Source organism: Colias philodice, chromosome 18 (assembly GCF_061535455.1).
Source record: "Colias philodice isolate Cphi_HAF_F1 chromosome 18, ilColPhil1 Martin Lab GWU primary, whole genome shotgun sequence".
Taxonomy (NCBI): domain Eukaryota; kingdom Metazoa; phylum Arthropoda; class Insecta; order Lepidoptera; family Pieridae; genus Colias; species Colias philodice.
In genome coordinates this window covers 5636512-5663640 of record NC_143103.1, presented here as the reverse complement: position 1 = coordinate 5663640, position 27129 = coordinate 5636512, and the positions used below count along the sequence as shown (strand labels likewise).

The 27129-nt window shown below is 34.2% G+C and overlaps 4 protein-coding genes and 1 long non-coding RNA gene across 8 annotated transcripts; 3 read left to right on the top strand and 2 right to left on the bottom strand.

Annotated features, from left to right (window-relative positions):
* Positions 1 to 5928: 5928 nt before the first annotated feature.
* Positions 5929 to 7949, top strand: LOC149480459 (uncharacterized). Its single transcript, XM_089706938.1, has 3 exons — positions 5929 to 6297; positions 6432 to 6610; positions 6821 to 7949. The coding sequence occupies exons 1-3, from the start codon at positions 6031 to 6033 to the stop codon at positions 7224 to 7226; spliced, it is 852 nt and encodes a 283-aa protein (XP_089563064.1). The 5' UTR covers positions 5929 to 6030; the 3' UTR covers positions 7227 to 7949.
* Positions 7950 to 8104: 155 nt separating this feature from the next.
* On the bottom strand, positions 8105 to 9924 carry LOC149480458 (beta-1,3-galactosyltransferase 5-like). Its single transcript, XM_089706937.1, has 3 exons — positions 9500 to 9924; positions 9287 to 9434; positions 8105 to 9174 (listed from the first exon to the last, which is right to left on the bottom strand). The coding sequence occupies exons 1-3, from the start codon at positions 9675 to 9677 to the stop codon at positions 8427 to 8429; spliced, it is 1074 nt and encodes a 357-aa protein (XP_089563063.1). The 5' UTR covers positions 9678 to 9924; the 3' UTR covers positions 8105 to 8426.
* On the top strand, positions 9396 to 17154 carry LOC149480457 (WD repeat-containing protein on Y chromosome-like). The gene is made up of 4 exons (XM_089706851.1): positions 9396 to 9462; positions 15232 to 15382; positions 16549 to 16743; positions 17025 to 17154. The coding sequence occupies exons 2-4, from the start codon at positions 15372 to 15374 to the stop codon at positions 17152 to 17154; spliced, it is 336 nt and encodes a 111-aa protein (XP_089562977.1). The 5' UTR covers positions 9396 to 9462; positions 15232 to 15371.
* A 277-nt stretch (positions 17155 to 17431) lies between these two features.
* Positions 17432 to 18427, top strand: LOC149480456 (uncharacterized). The gene is made up of 2 exons (XR_016317082.1): positions 17432 to 17671; positions 17901 to 18427. It is a non-coding gene; the product is annotated as an uncharacterized LOC149480456 (long non-coding RNA).
* A 27-nt stretch (positions 18428 to 18454) lies between these two features.
* On the bottom strand, positions 18455 to 26231 carry LOC149480455 (uncharacterized). 4 transcript variants are annotated; one of them, XM_089706944.1, is made up of 2 exons: positions 26213 to 26231; positions 18455 to 19847 (listed from the first exon to the last, which is right to left on the bottom strand). In XM_089706944.1, exon 2 carries the CDS (start codon positions 19004 to 19006, stop codon positions 18572 to 18574), a length of 435 nt encoding a protein of 144 aa, XP_089563070.1. In that variant the 5' UTR covers positions 19007 to 19847; positions 26213 to 26231; the 3' UTR covers positions 18455 to 18571. The 4 variants fall into 4 exon arrangements, 2 of the variants coding, with proteins under 2 accessions (XP_089563070.1, XP_089563069.1); XM_089706943.1 differs by lacking the exon at positions 26213 to 26231 and adding an exon at positions 26002 to 26048; XR_016317079.1 differs by lacking the exons at positions 18455 to 19847; positions 26213 to 26231 and adding exons at positions 24790 to 25124; positions 26002 to 26198.
* Between the last annotated feature and the right edge of the window lie 898 nt (positions 26232 to 27129).

The following is a 27129-nucleotide window of genomic DNA, read 5'->3' as shown; positions in this document are numbered from 1 at the left end:
CACGAGCAACTTTGTCTCCGCAACTATTTTGTCTCCGCAACTATTTTGTCTCTCCCACCTATGGGCTATCTTATATATCTTAATGATCTAAGGCTAGTATGAAAGTGCGCGCACGTAGCGACGCAACTCCCCATACAAATTGATGGGAGAGACAAAATAGTTGCGGAGACAAAGTTGCTGGTGCGCGCTAGCTCTTAATATATTCATTTCTTGGCAATTTATTGTTAAAAATAATAATTGAATAATTTAGTTGATACAATTTTTCACTTAACTATATTATTTCTTTTTTTTTCCAAACTGAACTGTCGTAATTCGTATCATACATAAAATATTAATTTTTGTTCTAATAAGATTCTAATTTGGACTACTCTTAGTTGGGAGATGATTAGCTTGGATTCACTTATTTATTTATTCTTTATTGTACATAATATATTTATTTATTTATTTATTTATTTGGAGATCTTACAGAAACAATTAAAGGCGTATACATAAATTAATGACATAATCAATAATAACATTAACAATTGTTTCCTCTACGTCTCACAGTGAACATAATAGAAAAAGTAAAAGAAAAAAAAAACACAATACAATTATTATCTGTTGCAAGGTAGCCAAATATTTAAAACTAATACAGAATTCTGAAATATTAAACCGGGAGAAAAACCATTAAGGTGATGAATTAATTTTTCTAACATTTACGGCCCTTTTTAAACCTTCGTAATTTTTATATTATTAAAGTTGTCGTGATGAAAATTCTTGACAAGAAAGTTCAATAGTAACACAATACGTCTACCGTTTTAGAAACATGATTCCATGATATTTTCTCGATAGAAAAAAAATACAAAGTTCTCATTGTTATTTTTTTATAATCTCTGGCATCTTCAAAATAACAAACGTAAAGTTACGACTTTTTGGATATTAACTATAAAATATACAACCTATACGTCTACCGATTTAGAATTTTGAAATATGCGATGGTTTTGAAATAAACAAGAAATACTTGAAATTAGCGCGCGACCAGCCAATATAGCGAGAGCCGCCCTGTACCTTCCTACCCCGATCGCTGCACGAGTCATTCCCGCTACGGCCGTCACACGGGGAACTTGTGTCGCTCGCGCAATCGTAAAAAAGGGTGACAACACGATAAGACAAAATGAGACAAATGGGGACAATAAAGAAAATAAGAAGAAGAAACATAAAGGTTGGAGGAAAAAGAATGCTTACAATTGGAACAAATTAATGAAGTAAGTTGGTTTTATTTTAAATTTGATGATAATTGTATTATAGACGATGTTTGATATGTACCCCTGTTTTAAGTACATAACGAATGTGTAAGATATTTTCATTTATAGCATAGATAATCTTTTCAGAAATCCGGAATCCAGAAGGAAAATAAACCCACTGATTGTTCACAATGTCAACCCACTCCTTCGTAAGTACCTTTATTCAGTCAAAAATGTATGTTATCAACGTTCTACTGGTTTTATCGCATGATTCCATTTTTAGCAAAAAGCAACAAAGTGCAAAGAAATAAAAAATCATGGTGAACTTAGTGGAAGTATGGCGGACATAATATGGAACAGGAGCTCATTGGAGTAGTATTATATTTAAAAAAAATACGAAATAATTTCAAGAATTACATTTCTTAGAAGGTGGTAGATAAGTATGTTGTATAAAGAATTTGATGTTGATGTTTATTTCATTTATACTTACTACACCTGTGCGGGAAATTGCTTAGTAATAAAACAGGTTTATATTCATATTTACATAGTAATGTGAGTTTTCATTTCGAAAAATTTTGTGTAAGTATATTAAATTGAGTTCCTGGGTGATCTGGAAACACAATTGGGCCCGGAAGATGGCGCTGCAGTCACTCCTCCTAATGACATGAACCGATTTGGATGAATATTTGTGTGCACATTTCATTTTTGTGGGATGATTGGTTGATTCGCTTTCACATTAGCTAATATTATGTATTTTTGTTGTTAGAAAGTAAACTTAATTTAATGTTTATAATACATTATTATTGGTATAAATAAGCCAGTGTTCGTCTCACATTGCTGTACCTGCCTACCTAGTACCTACCCTACCAGGGCCTAACTTTGTTCTGGCTATTTTATTTTGATTATTTGTAATGAATAATTACAATTATAATAGAGTGCAAAAAATAAATACATGCGTCAATATATTTTGTGTTTTTTTTTAAACAATTTTTTTATTTAAAAAAATATCATTCCGACCGCGGCTTTGCCCGCGTGGAATTAGGTTATATCGTGAATCCTGTTTTATCCCACAGAAGTGTTCAGTTCGGATAAAAAGTATCCTATGTGTAAATCCAGGCAATTAGCTATATTTTATCAAAATTGGTAATGTAGTCTTGACGTGATTAAGTAACAACTAACAAAAAAATATACAAATTAACATCCAAAGTTTCGCACCAGTTTTACTGTATTAGTGATATCTTCCACTCTTGACTTTGACTGAGAAGAATTAGGGTTTATAACTTCTTTCAGAAATAGTACCTTTCATTTCTGGGCATGATGTAATATCTACGTCAGCATCAAATTTTATCTAAATCAATTCAGTAGTCCGCGTTATTGAGTACCATTTCATTTTTTCAGAGTAACAATATTTTTTGTTATTTTAAAGATTATTTATAACCTGTATTATTTTGTAATAAAGTAAACATTACGAAATAATAATAATTATTAATAATGTCTAAGTAGTTGTTGGAAAGAAGATTATTTGTTTATAAGCAAGGAAATAAAACCAATAAATCAACAATCGAATAAATGTATAACAATATTATAACTGTATGACGACTCCATACATGTTTGTCCCGAGTCGGCCAGCGGCAGCGCGGCGAGTTTGCAAGAATGACTTCGCGCACACCGGCGTTCGCGATAGCGAGCTATTAGACTCCGCCCGCCAAGCAGTGGATTTTTTTTTGTGTATCGTCTTAATTTAAGCATGTAGATACTTATTCAAAGTTAAAAGGTTTATACATATAATTGGTTTATTGAACATTTGAAACTATATCGGGAGCATGAAAACAGATCTATTTCATTTAGTTTGTCATTGTGTAAGACACACATTCTGTGAAGTGGCGCGCGTTGTCCTGCGTTGGTTCTGGTATGTTGTATGTGGAAAAGACATTTGGAACGAGTTGGTCGCGAAGGCACACGAAAGGACAAGTCGGCTAGTAAGTTCGGAGAATCAATTTCACCTACACAAATGCTTCTTAAAGTGACAGCATCAGTTACTGAACGTCTGTTGGACAAGGACATCATGTTATATTTTTCTAAGAGTTGATTGTATGAGCATCTGGGAGAGCATAAGCGATAGTTAAGTGTGCGCAGAAACTTCTTCTGTATCATTTCCAATTTATTTATATAACAATTATAAAATGGATTCCATATAGGAGATACATAATCGAGGTGTGATCTAACTAATGATTGGTAGAGGCAAATAAATGTATCCTTTCGTCTGAAATTCTTAGTAATTCGGGTGATGAAACCCAGCATACGGTAAGCTTTATTCAATATGTAGTCAATATGTACGTCCATTGTGAGTTTAGCATCAAGGTAGACGCCTAAATCACGAATAGAAGAGTCGGTATCAAGAATGTGTTCTCCTAGTTTAAATTTTGATGGAATAATATTTATATTTTTAGTAAAACGGACATGTTTGCATTTATTGTAAGATAGGTATAGCTTGTTGTTTTTGCAGTATTCGCCTAACCTATCAAGGTCTTCTTGTATAAGACGAATGTCATTTTTATTTGAAATGGAAGAATATATTTTTAAGTCGTCGGCATATAAAAGAAATTTTGAGTGAATAAAGCAACTGGATATATCATTAATAAATATAGTGAAGAGCAAAGGGCCGAGAATAGATCCTTGAGGAATACCAGATGTTACAACTACTGGAGAAGATGTAAAACCGTTCATTACTACTACCTGGACACGATTTTGTAAATATGAAGAAAACCAACGGAAAAGATTGCCTTTTATGCCATTGTAGGACAATTTTTTTAAAAGCAACAAGTGATCCACCTTGTCAAATGCTTTTTTAAAATCAGTGTAGATGGTTTCTATTTGACACTTCTTATCCAAACCTGTAAAAACATAGTTAGTGAATTCAAGCAGATTTGACAAAGTGGACCTGCCTCTTACAAAGCCATGTTGTTCTGCAATAATAAAATGTTTAAGACTAGAGGATATTCGACCGTGAACCAATCTTTCAAATACTTTTGGAATTGCTGACAGTATAGATATTGGACGATAATTTGCAATATCATTTTTGGACCCAGATTTAAAAATAGGGGTTATAAAAACTTTCTTCCACTTATTCGGAAAAATTCCTGTTTTTAAACAATTATTAAATATTATTTGTAATGGCAAAGATATACTTCCACTTACATTTCTTAAAAATATGGGACTAATATTATCAGGTCCTGAGCCTTTATTAGGATCGATATCCTTTAATGCTTTGTATATTTCAGTCTTATTTAAGTTTATATGATGCAAATTTAGTATACTATTATTGTCTAAGAGTTCAATGGTATTGTATGCTCCAGGGGTAACAGGTTCAAATACAGATTGAAAGTAGTTGGAGAACATTTCGCAAATTACGCTGGGATTACAAGATGAAGTGGTAGCTAATTTCATGATTTTAGGATAACCTGAGTTGGTTTCTTTTAAGTCAGATGTGTATTTCCAGAAATATTTGATGTTATCCTTAAGTGATGATTCAACGTTAGCTATATACTTGGCGTAACAATTCCTAATAAGTAATTTTACTCGCTTTCTAAGCAGATTGAATTCCTGATAGTCTCTTAGTGATTTATAGATTTTCCAACGCGTCCAAACTTTAACTTTCTTTCTTAAAGTAGAAATTAAACCTTTAGAAAACCACACTGGATAACGTTTAGATTTAGTTTTTACTAGGGGTACATACCAAACATAAATAAGCTATTCTATAATTACAATTAAGATACAATGAAAACACACGGCACATACGTACTAAAAGGCGGCCTTATTGCTTAAAAGCAATCTCTTCCAGGCAACCCTGATTGGTAAGGAATATATGCTAGAACGCGACTTGGCGCAAATTCAATTAATAAATTAAGCATTAAAATATAATTATTAATAAAAACAATAGTTATATACAATAATAACAATAAAAATAAAATAAAATAAGTATATAAATTAATATACTTACGTAAATATAATAAAATACTTACATATTTTATAAATATACATACACATAATAGTACATAACCTACTAAATACACTACATACAATACGAAAAAATAAACACTATAATATAATCTAAAATAAATATAAGCAACACATTATAGAGATAGGAAATGATCTTTGACAAGAGCTTTAAAACTTGTATATAAATTAATATACTTACGTAAATATAATAAAATACTTACATATTTTATAAATATACATACACATAATAGTACATAACCTACTAAATACACTACATACAATACGAAAAAATAAACACTATAATATAATCTAAAATAAATATAAGCAACACATTATAGGGCGTATTCAGAAAGAAAGCTTGAAACTTATAAGCGCTTATCGGCGCTTGTCATGTTCATATATTTTCCTGTCAGTGCTGGTAACCCGCGCAGGAAAATATATGAACATGACAAGCGCCGATAAGCGCTTATAAGTTTCAAGCTTTCTTTCTGAATACGCCCATAGAGATAGGAAATGATTTTTGACAAGAGCTTTAAAACTTTTAACATTTTCAAACTTAATAGGTATTTAAAATTTATCGAAGCTTTGTGCCTTTTTTTTATCTTGTACATCTGACAAGTGACAGCTATATTACTTGCTCTGTGCTGAGCATATATACATAGTCATAGTACCTAGTATAATCTAAGCATAGTAGTCTTTGGTGCTGAGTGCTGACAGCTAGAGACGTTACAAAGTTTTAGTTCAAACTTCAAAATTATTATAACTAATTAAATGAATTTACATATTATTTTTATATTAAAGATTAAAGATGAGTCTCAAATTATCAGAAAAGAAAACAATATCAATTGACATAAATATAGGCGATCAACTAACAACAATTTCATGTGGACATATACTTGTTGAATTGATTAAGTTTATAGCTTATCAAAGACTTCAAATTCCTTACACATACCAATGGTTAAAACAACTTATAACAAAAAAGAAGGGAATGGAGGATAAAAAGGAGAGTTACAAGTCAGAAAGACATTTCCACATAGCTTCTACTGCATTAGATAATTTAGACTTCGTGTTGAAGGTAGTATTTTAAATCTCATTATGTTTTTTTATAATTGACTATTTTGAGGAACTTCTAGTTATACATTTTATGTACTATTTAAATGATTATATGTAGAAATCGTGAGTAGATCTTATTTATGATACATTTTTCAGAGCCTGTTAAAAGAACTCGGAGGAGCATCAATACCAGATGAAGTTTGTGTAGCGTTTGGTGCCACGCCAGTGTCATGCAAGGAGATATACCGTGTTCTATTACCTTCTGTGTGCCATAAACCCCAGTGCCATTCTACCCATATTGCTTCAGATCAAAAAATTCAAGGAAATGTTTTTAGGTAATAATTTTAGTAATTGTCATGTCATGAGTTTAGATAAATTTTTTGTACACTAATTGTATGCCTTCAAATTGATTATTGATGATTCAGTTTCTTACAAAATTAGTAGATTTCTACCTACAATTTAAATGACTTTGTATGTAATTCTACCTGACTTTGTTTTATATACCTAATTATGTACACTAAAACCAGAACATTCAACAATTTCAGAAACTTAGCAACATCAGATAAACTCAATGAAGTGTTCTATGACAGTCTTCCACCTACAAACATGTATGTGTTCTTGAAGAAGATGAAATATAAAGATCAAAATGTTGTCTGCAATGATAGCTTCGTGCTAGTCAATGGGTACAGGATACCCAGGAGCTGTAAAGTTGTTGTTTTAAACTTAAAAAAAATAAATTATGAGAATATTGCTTGTTGCAATGACTTTTCCGTATTTGGAGACACAATCAGTGAAGATTTGGATAGAGTTAAAATTGAGGATGATGAAGAATTTTGTGAAATTGAAACAACAAATGATGTGAAATGGTTTCAGTCCACTTATGTTATGAAAGGGTTTAAGGACTGTTTCATAAATGGTAGTTCAATTACCAATACTTGGCTTCAGCCTTGACAAAAAATAATAAGGTTGACCTCATTTAATGATAAGTGTAAGGCAGTAATTAGCTAATAAAAATTTAAACAATATACTACTATATTATACTATGTTAAAAAAGTATAAGTTTAAGATAAAATGATACAGATTATTATCAATACAATAACCTAATATATTATTATTTATTATCACATGGTTGGCCTTATAAAATAAAAATATTCTTAGTTAATTTTTCCTTGTTGAATTAATTAGAAATAATGTAGCTAAGGAATAAATCAAGTTGTAAATGAAAAATCATTATATGCATCATAACTTTTATTGCTCAATGTTAAATGGTCTGATTGTTTGTAGTTTAAAAATAATTGTTTGTTAAGAATTATTATTTTTTCTTAATCCTAAGCATAAAGATTCCAACATTGTTAAGTTTAAGTGGACATATGATTTAACATTATGTTATATATGTCGCAGTCAAATTGTATTATTTCACTGTTTACAAACGCTTGGCATTTTGTAATATGTCTAGAATTCGTAATCAGAAGTTTTTGGTTTGGATAAGGGGGTGGGTTAAGTTAGGTTTGTGTTTTTTTAACTACACAGAAATAGGAGCCCCGCGAAGTGGGGATCCATTGGCTCGCGACGGTCTTTTTGTAGAATTTTGGAAAAAGTACAATTTGCCTGCAACATATGCATAAGTAGCAAATATTTTTTTATAATTAAATATGACTTGTGCCATTAACTAAAGCTGTATTTTTATTAATATTTTAAATTGTAACAAAATTATGATTTGTTTTTATGGTCATCAATCTAATGTAATAATTTTTAATGACCGCCTCCTTGGTACAGTGGTTGACGCGTGAGCGTAGAACCGAGGGATTCTGGGTTCGATTCCCGGTGGAGACGAAGAAAAAAAAATGTCTCGGTCTGGCAGGACACAGAAGGCTGATCACCTACTTGTCCCTAAAGAAAATCGATCAGTGAAACAGATGTATGAATAATGCATCTGCCCCTTACCCCACTAGGGGACACGGGACTTCACTTTTTTTTTCAGACTTCAGCATATTATTATTACTTAAATAATTACATTGTTATTTGTAACTAAATCTCTATCCATGATTGTATAAAAATATAGAACATTTGTCCAGTTTCTAAAACAATTTCTTAACCTAATATCACAGATGAGTATGAGTATGAGTTGTTTATAGATCACTCCATTCAAACTCAAAGTTTAATATGATGCACTTCAGCTTTTCCATCACTAAATATAGTCCTATCTCTGAACATAACACATGTTTCATTCAATTTTTGTGTAATAGATCTTGGTGCACAATTTGTACAAGATGTATATGCATCATTAAATTCCACTATAAGATTATGTCTTCCCCCATTTGGTCCAACAACATAGTTACATTTTATTTTCTTTTTGACCATATCCCTTAGACAGCATTCTAAGAGCTCATAGTGTTCCAACCAATAATCTCTTGGCAGTTGTTGTATTCTTATATTAAGATACTCGGTCAGTATTCCAGTTATTGAGATGTCATCTATCCAAAAGTAAGGGTGATAAGGAGCTTCATCACAAATCATAGCTGCTGTTTTCGGATTTGTTATATAGTACCAACCAGATAAATATGATGGGTATTTCTGTAATGGATATTCTTCATTTGTAACATACCATTTATTTTGCTTCAATCTTATAGGTAAAGTGTTGTTCAACATATATCCCAGCATGAATGGATTCTGACTGTTGTCAGGGAGTTTGGATAAAAAGTTGTGTGTTAACTCAAAATTAAATACAGTATCATCATCTACTTTGAGAATGTAAGAGGCTCCATTACATTCTGATGATGTATATTGTAAACCCATTAGATTTTTGTATGTCAAGTTTCTATAGTTTTCATAGAATGAACCTTGAAGTATATCACCAAAGGTGTTACTCTCATCCACTATTGCTTCTTGTGTTATGAATCTACAAAAAGAAGATAACATTAAGCTATATGAGTTATTGCAAATTAATCTCTATGTATAAATGAAATTTATGGTTAGTAAAATTCAGTTTATTAGTAAAATGTAATATTTACCTTTCAGTTTTAGGAATTCTGGCTAATAAAAATAATCTTGTTACATTCCTTGCTCTCAGGTAATCTATGGGCATTGATCTTCGATGTGCACTTCTCAGTTCAACATGGCCCACATATGAAGTTACAATAATGACAAACTTATAAGGTTCTGAAAATAATATTATTATTATAAAAAGGTTTGTTAATATACAATATTTTTAACCATTTACTTACTTAAACATGCATTCCATGGTGTGATCATATTATTTTTTACATAAATTTGATTTTGTTGTAGAATATGTACTGTGTTTTTGAACTCTAAGTTTGAAGTTCGGTATATCCAGTATAGGATTAATAAGATAATCAAGATTTTTAAATAATGATACTTCTTTATCCATCTTAATGATGTCATTTAAGTAAACTAATTTATAAAACTTAAGTAACTTTATAAACTGAATGGATTTTGTTTTTGAAGGCTGTATCAATATGATGCCATTCATTTGATGACTAGTGTGTTTAGTTATTTTCCTTCTGATTACTTGAATAATATATAATTTATTCAAGTAATCTTAATATTCCAAACTTATGAAATTTTAATTCAAATAATAATTTAATTTGTCTAGAGGAAAAATTGACAGGTGTGTGGCTGGATTGTTGTTGTTAGAGCGAGCGCCCACGAGCAACTTTGTCTCCGCAACAATTTTGTCTCCGCAACTATTTTGTCTCTCCAGCCATGGGCTAGTATGAAAGTGCGCGTACGTAGCGACGCAACTCCCGGGAGACTTTTTTGTCCGCGGGTTCGGAGACAAGCCCGCGACGCAACTGTCGCCCTATCTATTGGTTTCAATGCAAGTGCGCGCACGGCGACAAAAATGTTGCCAGGCGACGGCCGCCGGCCAGTTGCCGCGTAACCGGCGTAGCGATAATACCTATTTATGTCAACGTATTTATTCTCGTACACAGTAGTTTTAACCGACTTAAAAAAAAGGAGGAGGTTATCAATTCGGCCGGTATATTTTTTTATGTATGGACACCGATTACTCCGAGGTTTCTGAACCGGTTTACGTGATTCTTTTTTTTTTTTGATGCGGAATGGTGTGGAATTGGTCCCATAAATTTTATTCGGATAAGCCCAGTAGTTTTTATTTTATGAGCATTTTTGTCTGGTCTCGATGACTTAATTGAAATGTAGCAAGTAACTTTGATTTATTTCCAGGTAACCGATTGAGCTGAAATTTTGTATACGCATGTAAATTGGATAGCGATGAAACATTATTATGAGATAGAGCTGATTTGATGATGGAATCGGAAGGTGGCCATATGAACTTAGTAATATATTGACTCAACTTTATAGAGTTTGAGCTCGTTTGATTCGTGTTGAAAAATACACTAAAAAGTATCTATTAAATAAAAACTACTTTACTTTTTACAATTACGATTACATATCTATACTAATATTATAAAGAGGAAAGGTTTGTAGGTACATATGTATGGTTTTCAGTTTTCACGCATAAACTACTGAACCGATTACAATGAAATTTAGCACACATATAGAGGGTAACTTGGATTAACACATAGGATAGGTTTTATCCCGGAAATCCCACGGGAATGGGAACTATGCGGGACAAGAGCACAGACCACAACCGTCTCTTCTAAAACCATGTTGATAAATGAAGAAAATTTTAAAGAAAAAGTTGCGTTGCTGTCGCTTTCGTGTGCGCATCGTTCAAAACTTTGCGAGGAGACAGCGACAGAGACAAAATAGTTGCTGGGCAACTAAGTTGCTCGTGGGCGCTCGCTCTTACTCTTAGAGCGAGCGCGCACGAGCAACTTTGTCTCCGCAACTATTTTGTCTCCGCAACTATTTTGTCTCTCCGCCCATGGGCTAGTATGAAAGTGCGCGCACGTAGCGACGCAACACCCGGGAGACATTTTTGGCCGCGGGTTCGGAGACAAGCCCGCGACGCAACTGTCGCCCTATCTATTGGTTTCAATGCAAGTGCGCGCACGGCGACAAAAATGTTGCCGGTCGGCGGCCTCCGGCCAGTTGCCGCGTAACCAGCGTAGCGATAGTACGTATTTATGTCAACGTATTTATTCTCGTACACAGTAGTTTTTAACCGACTTCGCAAAAAGGAGGAGGTTATCAATTCGGCCGGTATATTTTTTTATGTATGTACACCGATTACTCCGAGGTTTCTGAACCGGTTTACGTGATTCTTTTTTTTTTTTGATGCGGAATGGTGTGGAATTGGTCCCATAAATTTTATTCGGATAAGCCCAGTAGTTTTTATTTTATGAGCATTTTTGTCTGGTCTCGATGACTTAATTGAAATGTAGCAAGTAACTTTGATTAATTTCCAGGAAACCGATTGAGCTGAAATTTTGTATACGCATGTAAATTGGATAGCGATAAAACATTATTATGAGATAGAGCTGATTTGATGATGGAATCGGAAGGTGGCCATAGGAACTTAGTAATATATTGACTCAACTTTATCGAGTTTGAGCTCGTTTGATTCGTGTTGAAAAATACACTAAAAAGTATTAATTAAAAACTACTTTACTTTTTACAATTACGATGACATATCTATACTAATATTATAAAGAGGAAAGGTTTGTAGGTATGTATGGTTTTCAGTTTTCACGCATAAACTACTGAACCGATTACAATGAAATTTAGCACACATATAGAGGGTAACTTGGATTAACACATAGGATAGGTTTTATCCCGGAAATCCCACGGGAATGGGAACTATGCGGGACAAGAGCACAGACCACAACCGTTTCTTCGAAATCCATGTTGATAAATGCAGAAAATTTTAAAGAAAAAGTTGCGTTGCTGTCGCTTTCGTGAGCACATCGTTCAAAACTTTGCGAGGAGACAGCGACAGAGACAAAATAGTTGCCGGGCAACTAAGTTGCTCGTGCGCGCTCGCTCTTAGAGCGAGCGCCCACGAGAAACTTTGTCTCCGCAACAATTTTGTCTCCGCAACTATTTTGTCTCTCCAGCCATGGGCTAGTATGAAAGTGCGCGTACGTAGCGACGCAACTCCCGGGAGACTTTTTTGTCCGCGGGTTCGGAGACAAGCCCGCGACGCAACTGTCGCCCTATCTATTGGTTTCAATGCAAGTGCGCGCACGGCGACAAAAATGTTGCCAGGCGACGGCCGCCGGCCAGTTGCCGCCAAAGAGTACTATAATAATAGGTTGCCGCGTAACCGGCGTAGCGATAGTACGTATTTATCTCAACGTATTTATTCTCGTACACAGTAGTTTTTAACCGACTTCGCAAAAAGGAGGAGGTTATCAATTCGGCCGGTATATTTTTTTTTATGTATGTACACCGATTACTCCGAGGTTTCTGAACCTATTTACGTGATTCTTTTTTTGTTTGATGCGGAATGGTGTAGAATTGGTCCCATAAATTTTATTCGGATAAGCCCAGTAGTTTTTATTTTGAGAGCGTTTTTGTCTGATCTCGATGTGATAATTGAAATGTAGCAAGTAACTTTGATTCATTTCCAGGTAACCGATTGAGCTGAAATTTTGTATACGTATGTAAATTGGATAGCGATTAAACATTATTATGACATAGAGCTGATTTGATGATGGAATCGGAAGGTGGCCATAGGAACTTAGTAATATATTGAGTCAACTTTATCGAGTTTGGGCTCGTTTGATTCGTGTTGAAAAATACACTAAAAAATATTAAATAAAAATAACTTCGTTAAAAACAACCGACTTCAAAAACGGAAAAAAATTAAAAAGATTGATATTATTAGTTACTACATATTATTTAGATGTGTTATTTACTAAAAAGGTTTGATGTCGATGCACGGGCTTAATACTAAGTGCTTAGTGCTTGGCACCGACTTCAAACCTATTTAATAAATTAATAATATTGTTTTTAATTAAGTTATTTTTATTATTAGTAGTAGAGCAATTTTAATAGGCAACATTGACAGTTCAACAAAATTCAGCAACGTAATCTAGTAACGACGCCATAGAAAAATATGTTATTTCGTTTTGTTGGAACTGCACATTTACTTAACTTTTTTCAATTACGATTACATATCTTATCTTGGATTAACACATAGGATAGGTTTTATCCCGGAAATCCCACGGGAATGGGAACTATGCGGGACAAGAGCACAGACCACAACCGTCTCTTCGAAAACCATGTTAATAAATGCAGAAAATTTTAAAGAAAAAGTTGCGTTGCTGTCGCTTTCGTGTGCGCATCGTTCAAAACTTTGCGAGGAGACAACGACAGAGACAAAATAGTTGCCGGGCAATTAAGTTGCTCGTGCGCGCTCGCTCCTATAGATGTAACCATGGCGTGACCGCACTTGAAACAGAAATAGAATTTTGTGGTGTTGCCTAATAAGTTGGCAAAAGTTGGCAATTGGCAATGGTATATATTAGGTAAAAAATATTATGAATCTTACTTGATCGCGAACAGACTTTATAAATACCTGTAAGTACTTCGCAAACTAAAAATTCTGAATTTGCATATTTTAAATGCTAGCTTCAATAATGTAACTCTTATGTCGTAGTCGTACGAAATACTTTAATAAAACCTCCGTAAGGTAGGTAAGGAGAATTGTATGGACATCATTGACACACGACACGTTCAATGATGAAATAAAAACAGTCTATAACATAAACATGTTTATTATTTATTACTATATACATAATGAAATAAGTACAGCTTGGCAAAAAAGAGTAGAAAACCGGAAGTCACTACTGTCCTCTCGTTACCAACACTTTGAATGATTTAATTGTACTCGTTTATTTTTATACAGTAATGAATCATCATCAAAATGAATGGAACAAATTTTTGAATATTTTGTTGGCAGCCAATTTTCTCGTCCAGTGGCATCCAGCCATTTCTTTTTATCAATATTGGATGGAAACCTGAAAAAAGAAGATTTTATTCGTATGTTACGAAAGTTTATCTTTATTGAGTAATAAGTTAAATAAACTACAATAAAGCCCTTAAATAAATGTAACTAAAATTAAAGTTTACGTACAGAAGAATTAATTTCCTCTCAATAAAAATATTATACTACTAGCTTTTACCCGCGACTTCATCCGCGTGTTAATCCAGGTAATAAACTACTCATGTGCAAAATATCATTGAAATCCATCCAGACGTTATTGCGTGATTGAGTAACAAACAAACATCCAAACCCTCGAATTTATAATATAAGAAGGATGAGTACCTACCATGATAAGCAAACCCAACAATCATAATCTTTAATTATAATCATAATCTTTATTTTCTCTTCACAAAACAAGACCTCGAATCGTATGTATGTACTGACAATAAAGAAATGTGATTTATTTGGGTAAATTAAAGTAGCCATTATGGCAACCCTGAACCGTTCATCGTTAACCGTTATTTTATTTTAAGATAGTGAAAACACGTATCACAACTCAATATTCTTGGCATCACATCACTGAATTCATCACAAAACATCATAATCGATGATCATCTGGCGTTGTAATAACGAAAGAAATGATAATTTCGCCTACTTACGTGTGAAATGTTATTCCTTCAATTTTTCGCTCACTCCGGCTTTTACAACCCAAAACACTGCAACCCACCATCGCACGTACACTAAATATTCTGTATTATCCAATTTTTATACGCAATAAACACTGTAAATTCACACAATCACAGAAAAATCCAAAAGACGCCAAGTTTGTTTGTCACAATCTGTTCTTGCCAAACAATAAAACCGGCCATGTCGACAAAGACAAAAACTATATATTCTGTCCTGTTTCTTTGCATGGGTTTGACAATTAACGATCTCGCTCTTTCAAGGAAGGTCATTTTAGTGGTTACATCTATAGGTGTATATAATCGTTGTTACTTGTTGATGTTGATGCTCAAGGTGGCAGTTGACATAACAATGTCAGTTTTTCCTTTTTTTTCTTCTACAAATTTGATGTTTTAGACGGGAGGGTTTTCCATTTAAATCTGGTTGGGAAGGGCTGGTTCTTCTACATACACCCGAATGAAAATGAAGCCTCTCTATTGGGTGATGCCCGTTAACAAAGAGAAGAAAATAAAGAAGTTTGTGTGAAAAACAAGCTGATGAGTATTTGGTAAGTAATGTATCTATTTTGAAAATTCTTGTCAAAAGATGCTGGAGACCTGAGGATACAGAGTTGCAAATATAAAAAAAGAGCGTGTGTTCCGAGCACACGTGTCAGAAGTGAAACTTTTTTTGGCAAGATTCAAAGATACCAAAATCGCCGCCTTAGTCCATGCGGTATTGCCATGACGCGACATTTAAATTTTACTCTGAAGTCTGAACGCGCATATAGAAGTTTCACTTCAAAAAACTATATTTCTTGTACTGTCGCTTTTATTATTTTTATACTTATTTTATAATTCTGATTCTCTATCATTTTTCTATATCATTATATATAAAGTTATCAGGGTATGCACTTGTTTAAATATATACGGTAAAATTGAGGAACCTCCTTTTTTTGAAGTCGGCTAAAATAACAAACTACGTGGGATTTCAGCTTATGTTGTTTATCATCATATCAAAGTGGATAGCGATGAATAATTCTCGTTGTTTATTAGCAACAAATATTTGTGCATGTATTTGTGCAGGTATTATGTATAAGTTAACGACTCGACGCAAGCGCGTGGCTAATTTAGATTTACTAGAACTATTGCACGCCTCATAAGCGAAGCGTTGAGGTGGGTACTACTGTCACTTCGCGCAAAACATCTGATTTTTCAAACTTAAAATGTCTTTATGTATCATACATTGCACTTGTAAGATAATACATACACACACATATTAAGAAAAAACACTATTTTTAACGTTCATGATATTTTTGATGTCATTTTTGTTATTTAAACTAGTTAAAAAACAGTTTAAAAAAGTTCTGTCTTGGACGTCCGTGTGTCTGTATGTGCGGATCCTTTTTCTTGTTAACACGATAGCGACCGAAATACTTTACTAATCGAGTCTTTTTTTTTCTCTTACGCTTGAGTATGCTCAGGAATAGAACCCTTTCATTTTTCAGGGTCTGATTCGATGTGGTTTAATTGTTATTAAATAAACAAAAATAATAATTAATAAATATTTATTAAAAAAAAATTATGAGGCGTGCACTTTTTTTATCTTCTATTAACAGTGTAAGTCGTAATTGATAGCAATTTTGGTCATAGTTTGCATAAAATTTTAAAGTTTTGCAAGGCTGCTCTACCCACGTTTTCACCGTCCCTTACACACGTATATAATATATCACAGCATAATGGCGGTCGGCTGGAACCGGCACGTGACGGAGTTCGAGGAGGGCGGCACTACACGCACGGGCAAGGCATGGGAGACGCGGCACACGGACGACGTGCTCGCCGCCGCCGCACGGCACCCCATCACGCTCGCCACGTCGTCCTATAATTCCGAGCTGATATTCTGGAAGCTGGAGACTGGGCAGCCGTATCGGTGAGTGGTTAAGTGTTATGTAGGATTGTGATGATGGCACATTGTGCTAACTGAAGAAATTCCACCTAAAATGAATTTATAGCGTTCGGAAGCTTTAGTCTTTAATTTCTTATTGGATAAAACGATCGTTAAATAAAACACAATTACACACAAACAATTACAACACAACATGACACAATACAATACAACGCCACGCAATGCAACGCAACGCAACGCAACGCATTACAACACAACACAGACCCATATAACATTTATTAATAATTTTTTGCTTGATTCCGCAGACGATTCTCGTGTACAGAGCCGATGCTTCGCATAAAGATGCAATACAACAAACGAGCCGCGTCACCGCACGCCACCACTGCCGGAAGTAGCGCGCACCGCGGCTCCTCCATACTGCGCCGCCCTAGGTAAACATTACCTATCAATGTTTTGCGTAATAAAAAAGAGCTATAGGTTAGGTTATTCAATTATGTACATAAGTACATAATTGAATAACCTAACCTATAGCTCCGTATAGAACCAAACGCAACACACAAGACAACTTATTTGATGACATCCATATTCTGCTACTATTCAGTTAGATTTTTATGCGATATATGGCTATATGGCTTTCCTTTTATACACATATTATATTACATATTAAGTTTTCATTCATTACATACATTATATTTTTGTTATGAATATTTCGATTATTATGTCGCTTAACACCAATGTAATAAACATCATTTAGGTGTGGCGCAGTGGCTACGTGTCCCGTTACGTGCCTGGGCAGGTGGAGGTGGACAAGCTACGTGACATCACCGAGACGGAGCTGCGCACGCGCACGTTCGGCGCACCGCCGCCACAACCGCTGCTCGGCCGATATTTCAACTTGCCGCCAAGACCAGAACAACCTACTGCTATTGTGCTTGATGACTCGCTGCCTACCGTAAGGATAAAACTCATTTAGTACTTAATTAAAGATTAATTTTCTTTCAAGTTCTGACACTACACCACACGCATGCCTATAGGCTATAACTGTGAGAGAACTATTTCATGCGGGTATGATCCTCAAATTGGTTAATTACTTAATATGAAAGAAAATTTAAAACTTAAATGTTTATCCAGATTTTTTTTCCATTTATTACATTTTAATAACTTTATTTGTATACGCTTAGATACCGCTATACACGCACCTACGCATGGCGTCAACGCAGCCAGTGCGGCGGCCCGCTACGCCCGAGCTAGTTCGTGCCACGCGCCTGCGCCGCACCAACACGCGCCGACCGCACTTCGAGTCACACACGTCCTCTTAACGCAAATGTTGAAAACGCACGTGCTATTTAATTAACGCAGCCGGTGCGGCGGCTCGTACGTATTTCAATCAAGGCTTCTAATGAAATAACTGAATTATCCTTAGAGCATTAAACCATGCTTTAAGGAATTATCCATTTGACTTCCACGTGTCATCCAGCTTATGTATAGAATCGCTTCAATAATTATAGGGCTCTGTGTACGTCACGCTTAGTTTATGTATTTTTACTAGTTAAAGTGGCTTTAAAATACTATGCTTGCTTTGGATCTTATTGCTAACATGCAGCTTAATCATTGTGTTGTCATATGCAGCAAAACTATCCCTCTAAGGGTGCTTATTTCAAAGCTGATGTTATAATATTACTTGTTAAAATAAAAGTTCCAATTTAAATCTTGTTTCATTTACTTTATATATTTTTCTAAAACTACATTATTTTATTGCTAATAATTATATCTAAAACTTAGGTAAACTAACTTATGAAATTCTTAAAACGTATCATAAATCTAAATTATTACATTAAAATGCCTATAAAAGCTATCTCAACTTCCCCCTGAATTTCTCACTTTTGTTGATTCCCCCGAGTCGGTTGGCGCCCGCTGCATCCGCCAGGTCCTGCAGAGCGTCTAGTTCGCGGCTGCTCAGCGGCAGTGGGTTTCCTTCTATCACAACACGCACCAAACCCGGCTGCGGCTTCCTCGCTAGATTGGACTGATACCGCATCACCTCCACCAATTTCTTTATGCTCGGCTGCTCTAGATAGTTATGGGACAAATTCAGATACGAAAGGCTCATGTTACCGATCGAGTATAGGTACTCATTCTTATGTACGGTATCCCTATCACAAAACGGATCGTTATATGCGCCGATCAGGTCGAGAGTCATCATCTCGGCTTTTAAGGCGACGTTATCCGCCTGGCTCGGTCGGGAGCTAACGAGCGCAGTGCGTGGCGCTTTGGCGGGGGCTGGCATGATTTTCTTTCGTCCCGTACTGCGCTCATCGATCGACTTGCGGTTATGGAACGTAGTGATCAATTCATTGTAACATTTCGTTTAAACTTCCTTCTGTAGCTTTATATACTGTATGTTTCGCATTCGTTTCGATATAATCTCTTCGTATGTCATTGAGAATTCCATAAGACTATGAAAGATGGCTAACGCTCCCGTATTCGTTATGTGATTTCCAGATAGATTGAGGAAACGTAGCTGCCGATTACTTAGAAGCATCGTTGCTAATGCTGTGGCGCCCCCGTCCGATATAGAATTAGAAACTAGAGATAAAACGCACAGAGTTCTCGACGCTGGAAGGGGATACACCCAACTTAGCAGCAATTGCAGCACAATCGTCATCCTCTAGTTCACACCGATCGAGACTCAAACATTTCAATTGGGTTTGATATTCGAGTAGCAAATAGTAGTTGCGTTGCAGTACTGGAGAATCATTGAGGCATAGTTCTGTGATGTGCGATTGTGGAAGACAATTGGTGATCTCATGTAGGGCGTAACCGTTGATCGTGCTCAACCGCGCGTATTGATATTTTATTAAGATATTAGGGTTGATATGGTATGCACAGAGTAACAACTTTGAGGAGGAGTCTAGGAATAGTTGTTCGTTGGAAGAGCATCTCTATGAGGCGGCCAGCAGTGTCACACACGGCGCAGATGCACACGATTTCCAGGTCTTGGTCATCACTCAGGAATACCACGGGAGATTCTATTTTTTCTGGTGACATTGGCGTCGGAGATGTGTTTTGCATTATGGATTTCTCTCGGATTGGTTTTTTACTCTTTTCTTGTGCACTTACATATTCCTCTAAAAACATTGAAATAAATATTAAAACCTAGATTTTGAAAAATTACAAATAAATAAATTAATCAAACGCATATTCACGTAAATAAAAATAGAAAACACAGACTAAACGCAGGTATTAACGACCCCTCTAAGGCAATTTCAAAATCAACCATATTTTTTAAGTATACTGGTTCTGCTAAAGATTTATAGTTTCATTTTATATGCTAGTGTTATGTATAAAAAATGTTTTTATTGAAGCAAATACATTCTAATAAAGGATTATCTTGTAAAAAATAATTTACAATGTGACTTAGTCGATTGTTGCAATTACCGACCCATAAAAACGGCTGTGAAGCTATTAAGGTGATGAATTAATTTTTCTAACATTTACGGCCCTTTTTAAACCTTCGTAATTTTTATATTATTAAAGTTGTCGTGATGAAAATTCTTGACAAGAAAGTTCAATAGTAACACAATACGTCTACCGTTTTAGAAACATGATTCCATGATATTTTCTCGATAGAAAAAAAATACAAAGTTCTCATTGTTATTTTTTTATAATCTCTGGCATCTTCAAAATAACAAACGTAAAGTTACGACTTTTTGGATATTAACTATAAAATATACAACCTATACGTCTACCGATTTAGAATTTTGAAATATGCGATGGTTTTGAAATAAACAAGAAATACTTGAAATTAGCGCGCGACCAGCCAATATAGCGAGAGCCGCCCTGTACCTTCCTACCCCGATCGCTGCACGAGTCATTCCCGCTACGGCCGTCACACGGGGAACTTGTGTCGCTCGCGCAATCGTAAAAAAGGGTGACAACACGATAAGACAAAATGAGACAAATGGGGACAATAAAGAAAATAAGAAGAAGAAACATAAAGGTTGGAGGAAAAAGAATGCTTACAATTGGAACAAATTAATGAAGTAAGTTGGTTTTATTTTAAATTTGATGATAATTGTATTATAGACGATGTTTGATATGTACCCCTGTTTTAAGTACATAACGAATGTGTAAGATATTTTCATTTATAGCATAGATAATCTTTTCAGAAATCCGGAATCCAGAAGGAAAATAAACCCACTGATTGTTCACAATGTCAACCCACTCCTTCGTAAGTACCTTTATTCAGTCAAAAATGTATGTTATCAACGTTCTACTGGTTTTATCGCATGATTCCATTTTTAGCAAAAAGCAACAAAGTGCAAAGAAATAAAAAATCATGGTGAACTTAGTGGAAGTATGGCGGACATAATATGGAACAGGAGCTCATTGGAGTAGTATTATATTTAAAAAAAATACGAAATAATTTCAAGAATTACATTTCTTAGAAGGTGGTAGATAAGTATGTTGTATAAAGAATTTGATGTTGATGTTTATTTCATTTATACTTACTACACCTGTGCGGGAAATTGCTTAGTAATAAAACAGGTTTATATTCATATTTACATAGTAATGTGAGTTTTCATTTCGAAAAATTTTGTGTAAGTATATTAAATTGAGTTCCTGGGTGATCTGGAAACACAATTGGGCCCGGAAGATGGCGCTGCAGTCACTCCTCCTAATGACATGAACCGATTTGGATGAATATTTGTGTGCACATTTCATTTTTGTGGGATGATTGGTTGATTCGCTTTCACATTAGCTAATATTATGTATTTTTGTTGTTAGAAAGTAAACTTAATTTAATGTTTATAATACATTATTATTGGTATAAATAAGCCAGTGTTCGTCTCACATTGCTGTACCTGCCTACCTAGTACCTACCCTACCAGGGCCTAACTTTGTTCTGGCTATTTTATTTTGATTATTTGTAATGAATAATTACAATTATAATAGAGTGCAAAAAATAAATACATGCGTCAATATATTTTGTGTTTTTTTTTAAACAATTTTTTTATTTAAAAAAATATCATTCCGACCGCGGCTTTGCCCGCGTGGAATTAGGTTATATCGTGAATCCTGTTTTATCCCACAGAAGTGTTCAGTTCGGATAAAAAGTATCCTATGTGTAAATCCAGGCAATTAGCTATATTTTATCAAAATTGGTAATGTAGTCTTGACGTGATTAAGTAACAACTAACAAAAAAATATACAAATTAACATCCAAAGTTTCGCACCAGTTTTACTGTATTAGTGATATCTTCCACTCTTGACTTTGACTGAGAAGAATTAGGGTTTATAACTTCTTTCAGAAATAGTACCTTTCATTTCTGGGCATGATGTAATATCTACGTCAGCATCAAATTTTATCTAAATCAATTCAGTAGTCCGCGTTATTGAGTACCATTTCATTTTTTCAGAGTAACAATATTTTTTGTTATTTTAAAGATTATTTATAACCTGTATTATTTTGTAATAAAGTAAACATTACGAAATAATAATAATTATTAATAATGTCTAAGTAGTTGTTGGAAAGAAGATTATTTGTTTATAAGCAAGGAAATAAAACCAATAAATCAACAATCGAATAAATGTATAACAATATTATAACTGTATGACGACTCCATACATGTTTGTCCCGAGTCGGCCAGCGGCAGCGCGGCGAGTTTGCAAGAATGACTTCGCGCACACCGGCGTTCGCGATAGCGAGCTATTAGACTCCGCCCGCCAAGCAGTGGATTTTTTTTTGTGTATCGTCTTAACGATTTTTATGAAAATGAAAAAAAAAAAAAAAAATGAAAAATTATTTATTTCAGCAAAAACACAGTATGTTACAAAACAAAATTTAAAAACATCATATTATTTTGCTGTCACTTATTATACAATATACTTATTGACTGTAGCTCCCACACTAAGAGAACTTGTGTCGTGGGAGCTGGTACGATTATAAAGAATGGATTTGCTCGTGGTACCGTAATTGTTGATTAAAAAGATTTAAAATAACTAATTTAAATATAAGATATGAATTGAGTACAACTAATGAACTAAATTTAAAAAATAAATATAAATAAATAGATACCTAACTATATCAATAAATAAAATAAGTTAAATAAGTAAATAAATTAAAGTTAAAATAAATAAAATTATATGATACATACAATATAATGTAAATAAACAATAATTTATATTAATTCAATGTATTGAGACAAGAAGCTTTTCTGTTTGTGTGTAATTTAATGATTTTAAATAGCATGTAATAACTTTTTTAGCTTTAAAAATAGAAAAACTCTTAATGTTACATTTTAAATTTATTTTATTATATATAAAGATGCCAATATATGGGTTCATGCGCTTAGCGAATGTTGAGTGTGTAGTTATGTTTGGAATTTTGAAGACACGCTTTTTTACAAGATCTTTGTAATCAACTAAATTAAAGATAGATTTATGGGTGGAAAGAGAGCTATAGAGGATGAAAAGCTGCCGCACCGTCAGAACGTCACTGTCTTTATAAAGTTCAGAGGTTGGGTATCTGAAGGGCTTGCATAACATTGTTTTTAGGACCGCTCGTTGAGCTCTTTCAAGGCCGATAAGTGATGTTTTCGCAGCCCCGCCCCAAGAGTTAATACAATAAGTGATAATGGATTGGCAAAGAGCATAATAAACATTCCTAAGCAGATCAGTTTTAGCAGAATTCCGAAGTTTTTTTATTATACCTGAAATTTTACGGACACGATCAGAGAGCAGATGTATGTGACTCTTAAAGTTCAAATTTTCATCCAACATGATACCCAGGTATTTTACCTTTTGAGCTCTTTTAATTGAAAGATTAGCCGTACCTGTTTGAGGAAACTCTATCATGTCACATAAAGAGGGTGCCGAAACTGAAGTTTTATGAAAACAAATATAATTGGTTTTATCTACATTTAGTGTTAGTAAATTGCGTTCGAGCCATGCATTAATTTGAGTCATACCTTTTTGAGCGGTAGATACAGCCTCATCCCAATTTTCACCGCAGAATATGACAGCTGTATCGTCTGCGTAGCAGAGAATATCCGCGTTAGATAGAGGGACCTTGTGAATGTCGTCCATATAAAGTATAAAAAGGGTGGGGCCTAAGATGCTACCTTGTGGGACTCCAAAATTGACCTCTCTCGTTGAGCTTCTTTGGTCTCCAATTTTAACACACTGAAGCCTTCCCTTCAGATAGCTCTCAAACCACAGAAGTGCGTGGCCTTTGATACCGCATCCATCAAGCTTTCTAAGGAGTAATGGAATAGAAACGGTATCAAATGCCTTTGCAAGGTCGAGAAATACACAAAGACAGCTTCTTCTGCAATCTAAATGCGAAGCAACAATTGACGTGAGGAGGGAGACTGCATCGGCTGTGCTTTTCTTCCGTCTAAAACCAAATTGATGGCTTGAGATTAGGTTATTACTCTCTAAGTATTTAACCAAACGAGAATTTACTATTTTTTCGAGAATTTTTGAGAAGACACCCAATAAAGAAATAGGCCTGTAATTATTCGGGTTGTCACGTTCCCCCGCTTTGTGAATTGGGGATACTGAGGCAATTTTCCAACTATCAGGGAAAATTCCCTGTGATAAACTAAGATTATATATTGACGTTAGGGGGCCGAGGATCTCTTGACGGATCCGCTTAACCAGTAAATTGTTCAGGCCGTCAATACCCGGAGCTTTGTTGTTCTCCAGTTGCATTATCAAAGATTCCACTTCATGTATGTTAGTTGGTGTCATAAAGAATGAGTTTACGGGAGAATTATTAAAACAAATTGTAGAAGCTAAATCTTCTTGAGTGACTTTAATCTTCTCTAATATCTGTGTTGCGTAAGATTCTCCAATAGAAGTAAAATGTTTGTTGCATGCTTCAAGGGACTGTGAAGGATTTAAACAGTGGATGTTCAAGAGCTCTGACGGTTCTCTTTTAGAAATAGATAAATTACAAATATTCTTTACGGCTTCCCAGGTTTTTTTTGGATTGCCCGCACTATCACTCAGAAGGGAAACTTCGTATTCACGCTTAAGTTTCTTCAGTAAAAGCTATTCCCGATCGTATGTGAGAGGAGGCCTTTTTCCAGCAATGGAATGTATAGAAGCTAGTGATGATGATGATTGCCGATCTTAATAAAATGAAATAAAAATACAAATATATTCGTATTTTTTTATTATAGTTATTTTTAATAAAACAAATGAGTACTTCTTAGTAATGAACTAAATAATTATAAACTTTTAAATTAATCAACATAATACTATTAATATATGTACATATTATATTAAATTAAGGATTTCAAACTCTAGGATATTTATTTCCTTATGCTATTTGATTGATTGCTTCGGCGAGTTGTGTTTTACTGTATACTTTTCGCCGCTTTTGTGGCTCCATATTTCTGGAAAAAATATAATTATATGTTTTATGTTAATTTAACCATGAAGAAGCATTTTTTAATAGGCACCTATTATGTCATAAAAGTAGTAAAAATATATTTGCACGCTCAACTACGAGCAGAATGTTTAAGGATCAATATTATCTATATCTACAAACATCCTTATTCTACATTCTGCAAATAAAGCAATTTGAATTTGTAGATGAGAAACTAAACAATCTATATTCGATCGGTAATAGCTTCTTATAGTTGCTATTGCCGACCCACATGGGTCGGTAATAAAGTATGTAAGTATAAACTTAAATTGTATTACCGACCCATAAAAAAAATGGTTATTTTAATTCATTTGACCATCAGACTATAAAATAGATTATAATAATTGATTAATGTCATACAAAATATGAACAAATGCATATTGTTTAAACAAAAAAACCATGATTTACTTCTGTAACTATTCGATACCGATCCTCGAAATATATCATAACTTTGTATAAATTGACAACGCTAAAAAATAAACACTAGACAAAAAAGTATAGTCGTTAATAGATTTTTATGAAGACTCATATCTTAGATTTAAACTGGTCCATAAAACCACTTGTGTGAGTGCGATACAATAACATAAAAGAAATTTAAAACAAAAAGTTACGTTGCTGCCATTGCCGACTTATGGGTCGTTGATACCTGCCACGACTTAAACTGGTGAAGCTAACACCGTCCCATTTTTATTTAAAGTTTTATCGTTTCAAATTACTTTTTATTAATAAAATGTTGTAAGAAATGAAAAGTTGACACTTAAATGCATTGACATTTAGTAATATAAATTAAAGTATAGATGTCATTAGTTTGTAAATGTCTTAAAAAGATAAATCACAGTACTTACCCGAAGGAACAACGGAACAGTACGAAACGTCCTGCGTCCACGCTACCCCGCAGCAACTTACGTATTTTAACTCTTTTTTGCACAGTAATTCACACTAACGTAAAAGTATACGATGCTCAAGTAATACATTCGTGTATAACTTTGCCTACCTATAGCTAGAATAGTTCTGGAAACGTTTAAATTTCGAATTACTTTTATAGGTCGGTAATACCTTCAGATTTTCGATGGGTCGTTGATAGCTGCGTTTACCCTACCCACATTTTCAGTTAACATTATAAGCGATTTGAGTAGTTCTGTAGCGCTGAATAGAATGTGGAGAAATCTCCTCTAGGCTCTAGATCTAACGTCTGGACCAATGTCAAAAATTACTTCACCAATGGAAAATACGGTGCCTTAGCTTATTTTATTTGTACCACGGGCGAAGCCGGGTGAATTGGTAGGAACTGAAATAGGTATTATGAGAAAAAACTAAACTAACCCAGAATTCGAGTTTCTATTTTCACATCAAAAGAAGCTTGTAATTGTTTGCAAGCATAGGGCAGGAAGGTTATAAGATCGAAAGGTGTGGGTCTTGTTTCTTCTACCATGTTATTGAATATTCAATGAATCTAAAAATATATTTAATATTTCATAAAAATTAATATGCTTGTATGTTTTTACAAAGAAGAGTTAGTTATGAACTTAGATCATTAATTAATGGATGGAGTACGCTGGCAAATGTTCTAACTAAACTTTCTGCTGATTTTGGTGCGGGGAGGGTAACTCACACTGATGAAACACAATGAAACATAATCACACATTCACAAAAATAATTTGTGTCACGAAAGTCGTAAAAAATTACGACCTTTTAAGCGACGAGTTTTTAAATTCAACTCTATTAAAAAGTTCATAAAGATTAAATTTGTATTTCATTACAAGATTGTCTCGTGGGGAGTGGGGTTCAATATCGCGTTCTAAATTCAACTTTATCACTTAGGTCATAAAGATTAAATTTGTATTTCTTTACAAGATAGTCTCGAAAGGAATGCGGGTCATTAACGCGTTTTAAATTCAACTTTATCTCCTAGTTCATAAAGATTAAATTTGTATATTTTCTTTCCATGATAGTCTCGTGGGGCCGCAGCAATG

Excerpts from the sequence above, each read along its gene's own strand:
- LOC149480459 (XM_089706938.1), top strand. The coding sequence starts at position 6,031 with ATGAGTCTCAAATTATCAGAAAAGAAAACAATATCAATTGACATAAAT. Across the intron at positions 6,298-6,431 it reads ATTTAGACTTCGTGTTGAAG|AGCCTGTTAAAAGAACTCGG; the intron begins GTAGTATTTTAA and ends TACATTTTTCAG. Across the intron at positions 6,611-6,820 it reads ATTCAAGGAAATGTTTTTAG|AAACTTAGCAACATCAGATA; the intron begins GTAATAATTTTA and ends CAACAATTTCAG.
- LOC149480458 (XM_089706937.1), bottom strand. The coding sequence starts at position 9,677 with ATGACATCATTAAGATGGATAAAGAAGTATCATTATTTAAAAATCTTG. Across the intron at positions 9,435-9,499 it reads ACCATGGAATGCATGTTTAA|AACCTTATAAGTTTGTCATT; the intron begins GTAAGTAAATGG and ends TATTATTTTCAG. Across the intron at positions 9,175-9,286 it reads AGAATTCCTAAAACTGAAAG|ATTCATAACACAAGAAGCAA; the intron begins GTAAATATTACA and ends TTCTTTTTGTAG.
- LOC149480457 (XM_089706851.1), top strand. Across the intron at positions 16,744-17,024 it reads GAGACTGGGCAGCCGTATCG|ACGATTCTCGTGTACAGAGC; the intron begins GTGAGTGGTTAA and ends TTGATTCCGCAG.
- LOC149480455 (XM_089706944.1), bottom strand. The coding sequence starts at position 19,006 with ATGCCAGCCCCCGCCAAAGCGCCACGCACTGCGCTCGTTAGCTCCCGA.